Source organism: Varroa jacobsoni, unplaced genomic scaffold (assembly GCF_002532875.2).
Source record: "Varroa jacobsoni isolate VJ856 unplaced genomic scaffold, vjacob_1.0 contig01771, whole genome shotgun sequence".
Lineage (NCBI taxonomy): Eukaryota > Metazoa > Arthropoda > Arachnida > Mesostigmata > Varroidae > Varroa > Varroa jacobsoni.
The window spans coordinates 64,824-72,989 of record NW_019214690.1 but is presented as its reverse complement, the minus strand read 5'-3'; the positions used below and the strand labels follow the sequence as shown (position 1 = coordinate 72,989).

At 39.3% G+C, this 8,166-nt stretch overlaps 1 protein-coding gene across 1 annotated transcript in view; it reads left to right on the top strand.

Moving 5' to 3' along the window:
• The first annotated feature begins 157 nt into the window (after nt 1-157).
• The window catches only part of LOC111272199 (otoferlin), a 43,759-nt gene continuing 35,750 nt past the window's right edge, over nt 158-8,166 (top strand). Inside the window, exons 1-5 of the mRNA XM_086973197.1 lie at nt 158-328; nt 456-620; nt 5,065-5,216; nt 6,159-6,342; nt 6,540-6,799. Coding sequence (XP_086829323.1) covers nt 158-328; nt 456-620; nt 5,065-5,216; nt 6,159-6,342; nt 6,540-6,799 — 932 coding nt within the window. The remainder of the gene's footprint in view (nt 329-455; nt 621-5,064; nt 5,217-6,158; nt 6,343-6,539; nt 6,800-8,166) is intronic.

The following is an 8,166-nucleotide window of genomic DNA, read 5'->3' as shown; positions in this document are numbered from 1 at the left end:
ATAAAGGAATTCATTTGCTCAGTACTTTAGACTGGTACAACATAATCCTATAATGTATACATGACATAGTCAGCATGTGGTCTTTACTCATTATTATATTAACATTATTTGTTGCGCGATTCGTTCCTTCTGCAGAAATCTCTTGCTACCAGAGGGAATGCCCTTAGAAAGACAGCATGCACGTTACATCGTCTCAGTGCACGAAGCTGATGGGCTACCTCGTGCGAGTGGAGGTAACTTCGTGGCTTCTGTGAAAAAAGTTCTTGTTCAGGACAACCAGCAACAACTCATCAACACCTATGTACAAGTTTCTTTTGCTGGCCTTACCGTAAGTATGAGGAATAGATTGAAGCTTACAGATCACCTATTTTTTTTATGTGTGTATATACATATGACGTCCATTGTGAAGCAACTGATCAAGATATTATTCGTTACCTGATTTACGTATCGCGTAGGGCAAGACATCAGTGAAGAAAAGCTGCTGCTCGCCTGCTTGGAATGAGCAGGTTGTGTTCACTGAGATGTTTCCGCCTCTTTGCCAACGAATTAAACTTCAGCTGCGCGACAACGGACCTGTCAAAGACGCCGTCATCGCTACCCATTTTATCGACATTTCCAAGGTAAAATTTTGTCTGAATTCTAAATTCGTTTAATGCTTTAAAAATCGATTCGGTTACAATTGTATGCAAAAGTCACCTGTATATCACCTATATGTAAAAGTCAGATAACAGGTGTGAAGAAAGTGAACATTTTTTATATAATTTTATAAAAAATCGAAATTTTATGTTTTGATTATTATTTTCATCTGTTACAGTGGCTTTTCGAAAATTATATATACCATAAAAACGAAGTTCGAAGCTATGGCTAAATTCGTAGAAGTTGTGGATTTTATTTTACCGAGCTTTAACTCATTGTTATTTTGGCATTGGTCATCATTGCACTTTTTTGAAAATAAGTAAATTAGTGCTTATACGTAATAAACATTGTTTCATTTTTTAAAAATATTGTTTACATTTTCATGTTGGAAACATGTTAAATGTTGAAATGTCAAGTAGTTGACAACATGGAGATTTGGGTTTTTGGATATTCATACTACCATTGTCCCCTTTGCTTTATTTTAATAAGATGAATGAGATCAGTATAAATCAAACACTCAAAATATATCCCATTTTTATTATTTTTTCATAATTTATTACTTTTTAAACTTTAATAAATTACAATTATAGGCTAGGTAGGCCACGATATGGACTACGCTATAGGTATAATTTTCAAACGGAGATGTTAAACTGTTCCCATTGTGGGCCTTCCTTCTTTTATGGAGAGCTGTCTAAGCATCATGGATTATCGATAGATAATGCTACTTTTACTATAAATTGAACAACTTAAAACGTTCGTTTAAATCAAAAACGAGAGCACCATTCGATAAACCTTAGCCTGAGCCTGTTCTGGAACAGATACGTGACGTTCATCAATTACTGTTGTAGTATTTTAAACTAAGACCCATTACAACGATTTAGCTTATAGTGGAACCCGAAGTAGATGACTAAACTTCAACCTTTGTACTACAATGAGCAAGCCAAATGGATCATTGGGCATCATCAAACATATAATTAATGCAATACACCTGTATACGCTAATTATATTTGCTAGAAGATAACTATATCATATGAAACGAGCGGTACGATTTTCTTCAATAAAAATCGCCTAAATGAGATGAATTACTTCAAATTTTTCGGATACAGGCTACGCTTCCTGTGTTGAACAGTTACCATTTGTATCGTGAAGCCTCACCACATATGCTTCTTAAATACTGTTTCACATAAGGAAATCAATAGCCTCCCAACTCTGCTGAAACGGCAAGCGTGTTCTGTTTGCTGAAGCGTTTGATACTATTTAAGTTGAGCTCGAACAGCTGCAAAACAAATCATAAACTATGTAGACACTTGACAACACCCCTCAGCGTTCCTGTTCTCCTTGATACTATGGCATTTCGGTACTTTTTTAGTATACGACTGCCCGTACGCTCTATGGGAATACGTGCAACGGTGTGCTACTCTTGTTATAACAGTATAATTACTATTGTAATTTTTGTTATAGCTAAAAGTGCAACTAGTGATTTAATGACGAGCTCTCAGCCATAAATTCTATGATTCTAATACTAACTAAACGATGAATCGGAGATGTTGGTCGGCGTTTTCTTAGTCATCAGATGACATTTGTCGCCATTTGTAACTAGAACTTAGGAAGTATTAACTATGCTGGTGAATTTCGTTCAACTGAAACGATAAGTTCTTTTTTTTTTTTTAACTCTTTGGTCGAGTGCAGTGTCACTTTGTCTAATGGAAAATTTATATAAATTAGAAAAATAGGGAATATGAATTGATCTGTATCATTTACTAATGCTACGGACATTCGGTTCGGGAATAATTCTGTACCGATAGGCTTGCTTGACGACCCGAAACTTAATAATTTTGATAAAGATGAATCATTTTCCTCTGCTTGGCGTAATCGATGGCCGATTACGCCTGCCTAGTACACATAATCTTTCAGGCTAATCTATACCTATTGCTGATTGCTTGTTGGCCTCGCCGGCCCGCTACTAACTATTATACAGCTGTGCAGAATTTTATCCCAGTTCTGCTACTAACTTAAAATGTTACGAGTGTTATTATTATTGCTACTACATTGGCCTTGTACACATGTATCTGTTATTAGTGTATATGACCTTACTCAAAATTTTTTGCCGAGTTTTAAACATTCATTTCGCTCCAAAAAAATCTATGTTTGTTCCGGCGAAAACTTCTTCTACATACGGATAAAATTCCATAACAATCCAATGCGATCTAGAGGATTTTCTATGAGGTTAAGTCTATGTGTTGGGCGTTCTGCGATTTTTTCTAGATAAAGTACTGCGTGTGTATTAGGTGTTATGTAACAGATAAAATTAACTGCACAGACACCTTGGTGATGTTGAAAAAATCAGACACTGAGCGAAGCTCAAGTAAACAGGTAGTTCAGGCGTTTCGAGAGTGGACAGAGTCAATTAAAAGCGGTACTCCCTATCTTGAAAGGCCTGTGACAGGGATCACGGACAAAAAAAAGTGCTAAACGTGAAACAATTTGCGCCTACCAACCGCCGACTCACCATAAGAAAGCTAGCAGAAAACATATAGCTCTCAATCGGCTATTGTCAGACAAACTGACTAACCATTAAGATAAAATTTGTGCTGAAATAGCCGAATGTCCACCAGACGAATATCCATGAAAAGTGGCATCCGGAAAACCCTTTGATACTGCTAATTTCGCCTGAGCACCTTACTATGGATGATCATACGTGGGTGTACGACTGCAGGTTTGAAAACGAGCGCCGACCGAAGAAAGTAGCACAATTTAGACAACAAAATGAAGGTGCTTCTCACGGTTTCGTTCGATTGTCGAAAAATCGTTCACCATGACCCCACAATCATCGAAAGGCATCTGAAAAAGGTTTTCAGAAGATTGTCCGAACCTGTCAAATGTCAGAGACCGTAATTGCGGTATAACAAATCACTACGATGCACCGGTTCGCGCTTCATAATTCCTACAACAGTTTTTGCAAAGAAACTCGCTCCAGCCCCCGAATGCACCAGATTTAGCCCTCTGCGACCTTCTCTTCTTCCTTCAATTAAAAAAAAAATTATTAATTAAGAGCCCGGGGCAATTGGAAAAATGCTTAGAGAACCAAAAGAACGGTGGAACAAGTGTGCCACACCCGAAATGTACAACTTCCATTGGGATGATTAAATAGATGGTTAGCTTGTTCTTTTTTGTCCAAAGTTCATTTGCATACTTCTAAAGCTCCATGTCTGTCTATGGGATCGAAATCGTCTCTTTAGTGGTGGGCTGACTTTTTTTTATTAGTCAGTAACATTTCATCTTTGGAAGAGTTGCTCGTAAAATAAAGCCTATCGTATGTGTGCAGCAATCTGAACCGTTTCGATCCATAATGATTCACATTTTTTACTAGGATAAAGCATTTTTTTTCTGAAACATATGGTTAATTGAAATAGAAAAACAGTACAAATGCGGCAGGGTATCGGGGTACGTTGTGGTACAAGTTTGGACCCGAGCATGGACACGTTTGGTTTCGTGTAGGGGGCCAGCCGTCTAATGGAAATCCTAACGGTGTAAAACCAGAAACATAGATGGCATCTAGTTTGCAACAACGTTCCAACAAGAGGTTGAGGATGACTACGGTGTTTAGGTTGGGTGAATTTTCGAACTGTCACCGAGTGGATTAATTTTAGATGCATAAGTGGCGTACAATTTGTACGGCTTCATATTGTTAACATCAATGTTGCATCGTGCATCATATCAACAGATTAGTTTCAACATAGCATGGATTATTTCTTTCAGCAGGATTTTCAATCGCTCGATCTATTACCCAGAATAGGTCATTTCCATAGCATAATGGAGTAACTGCAACAGGATCTAACGAAGCAAAACGGACACCTGTTAGGGTGCAATTAAACAATGAATTTAGGCTGGGTGTAATAGAGAACAATAATAATAATAATTTGCAGGAGCATTGGAATATTCTAATGGGTGAACGGAACACGTAAAGCAGAGTAAGTATCATACGCGAAACGCTGCTAATAGATTGACCGAATGAAACAACGAGAATTACAATAGCCTGATAACGAGATATAGGTCTAAAATCAGGTGGGAGCTTGTTTAGTCATGCGCAAAACGAATCAAACCTGGCTATATTATTGCTTAGGGAAATAACTTCAAAAGGGGGTAATAACAATGCAAGAAGCTACTGTTCATGCTGGATAAGTCGTGGCAGTAATGAATCACATTAATTAAGTGAATAGACGCGAGTCTACATATACATTAACACATTTTACATTATTGAACGCTGTCCCTCATGTTTAGTAAATTCTATCGAACGGAGGTTCAACTCGTTTCAGCCACAATTCTCTACGCAAAAGTTTTGCACCGAACGCTGGTGGTATTCGTGGCTCGCTTAATCATGACGCGCAAATACGTCCAGCTCTTAAGTATGCTTTATGTTGTGAACAGATATCAAACGATGGCGATAAGGGTTTTCTACCGACATTTGGACCATGCTTCATTTACCTCTACGGATCAGCACGTAGTAGCGATTCGGTATTCCAGCGAGAGAGTGCTCACGCTCCGTTGAACGACGGATTGGCGGAAGGTGTCATGTACAGGTAAACAACGCACCTGTGCACATCTGCATATCTATTGCACATAATGGGTCGTACGGCTGGCTGGCTGGCTGGCTGGCTGGCTGGCTGGCTGTATCGCTAATCCAACTTAATCAGTGGGATACTAAAAATTAGAATAAATAAGAGTCTAATATACTATGGGCCATTAATTGCAGATCTTAGTATTCCAACGTGTATAATATTGAAGGTACTTGTCGTAGCTTAGCGAATCTTGGCTGGTACAACTTCTCCGTCATTTAGACATGTTCAAAAATAATCCATGTCTTAAATCAGTCTGTAGTTAAATTAATGTTAAAGGTGATTTGTCTCAGGCGTTTTAATGATCTTTGACGCTTGAATACGTTATAGCATTCTTTTCTATGATTTCTCAATCTGTCCTTGATTTCTAATAGATTTATTGTTATGTTTTTTTGTCATTTTTATCGAACAATACAAGATGATGAGCTCATCAAAAACACGATCGAAGGGTCACTGTCTGTTTTAACTCCTATAGATTTTCGCTGATTGGTTTGCAACCAACTCTTCCGAATAAACATGGAATTTCTGTCTTAAAAATTGAACTTTAACCATTTAGATAAATACGTAACTATCGGAATACATGAGTATCAGAGAGAAAGGTTTTTAACTGAAGGTATTATCTGAAGCTTACTCAGATAGCTGGGCTGCGATGAGTCTCAGAAAATGTTTCCAGCTTTCACGATCGTATACTGTTGTTTAATTGTATAGTTTTTGGGATACTTAGATGAAGACGACGCAACTAGTGTTGATGCAGGCATAAACTATCTATTCGCGACCAGTAAAACCTTGATCTTTTCTTACGCAACCTACTTAGTTCGCTCATCACGGACAGCATTTTTTGCCATAAGTTAGTTATTCCTCGTCAATGATTTTTGTCCCGTCATGGTTTACTTACCATTTTTGTAGGGGTCGCCTGCTTGTATCTGTACGAACGCAGGTCTTACCAGATATGGCCGTAATGCAGCTGCCTCCCTCGGTTCACGTCGAAGCAGCTCCTCCAGTTGCAGATGATAGCAGTCAGGCTGTTAGCGCAGACTTCTTCCTTTCGGCAGTTGTTATGGAAGCACACATGATTGATAAACGATTTCAGGTACACACACGCTACGGTCTAATAGTATAGAATAGGGCCAGGTTTGCCGCTAGTTCAAGCTACCTAGAGTACTAATTATTAGATGAATAGGTGTGAGTTTTTCAAAACAATTTTTCAATGTTTACGAATAGTGGTTTAATGCATATGATTTGCTAGATCTATTTCCTATGTTAGACTTAGGATAGTTCATTTTTCAGGACAAACCGGTTCAGTTCGAACTAAGCATAGGCAACGCGGGCAATACGCTAGACGGCGAATGTGGATCCAGTGCGGCAGGCTCAAAAGAGTCGATTGAACCAGAATGGTGTTCGACGACTCCGGCAATGAAACCTGTTCTGGGTCCAGAGCCTAGTGAGCACCTTAACCTGCCATTTGGACATGTTAAGCCCGTTATTTGGGTTCGCAGTAATTGGCCCGATCACAGACGAAGACTCTATCTCTCAAATATGTTGTACAGGTGAGTCGTTCAAAGTACGATATAGCTATTTATTGTATGTACATTTAATAAGATAGTGTGAGGTGGAATGTTTCTATCTATCTATCTATCTATCTAATCTGCCTATGAATTATTCTGAATACGTTTGTGGAAGCTTTGGATCCGATACCCTTGCGTGAGTCTTAATCGTGCTTGCCTTGTGATTAGAGGACTGGTAACTGCTAGCTATGTTTAAGGCTGCGGCCTTACCACACAGCCCACGCGTCTCTGTCGATTGACTAGCACAAGAATTTTGTGAAGATAATACACCGTGTTATATAAATTGACTCATCGTCGATACCGATAGAAGCTGAACCTTTCAACATTGTTGTAAAAGGAAGACCCAGATATATTTTTGTTACTATAATACAAGGAGGGCAAGATTTGCTTTAAATTGCATGGTTGGGCTATACATGCGATATCTAGGGTTCACTGCGAGAATAGTCTGTTGCTTGTTTTTGCCTTCGATGTGTATTATACAATAGCATAGTCCCGCCTAGTCGTGTTGAGCTACAGTATACAGAACAAAATGAAGCTAAATTCGAAAAGAACGTTTGGAGAAGACAGATTCTGCCGGTGATCTACCCAAAAGGCCTTATCAGTAGAAAATCAGTTGCCCCGCGTCCTGTCGGCGTAGCAACTGATTTTCTCGACTAATTCGATAGACAATGGCTGCAAATACGTAATTGGGTTGGGCCCTTCACTCAGGGCGGTATTTTGTGTTCGAGAGGCAAAAGGGAACAAAGCAAGGTTTTGGAAGAAGACGCTGGACTTTCCTCTAGACGTGTATCTCATAGATAACAGGTGACTCCAGGAGGGACTATGGAAAAGCAGATGGCTCCCGTCACACTGTAATTAGCTTTGGTTAAGTGTGGTATTTGCAATGGTGGCTTCTGCCTGTGCCATTGGTGACTAGCGAGCGGGTAAGACAATGACTAGAATACGAAGCCAAACTAGGTATAGATGGTTGAAGCCAGTAACAGAAGAAGAAGAAGAAGCAAGATGAGGGCGGGACATAAACAACAAGGGTCAATGAGCGCATGTTGCAGGTCAATATGGCGGACACAAACGAAACTCTTGTTGAAGGATGGTAACCATGACAACGAGGCATATAAGCACGAAATAGCCAAAAATCATGTGTGGCTGGCACGGTCGAAAGGATAGGCTAAGTCGAACTTATTTTGACTGTGTTTGCGCACGTCGACGCGGCGATTGCAGATGATTGACTTAACGAGAGACTTCACTGCTGGCTTTAACCACTGCACGCTAGAAAAAGAATAGAAAAAAGTTTACATGTCGATAGGCTACATCGTAGACACATCGACCTTTATGGGCTGCAGATAAATTAA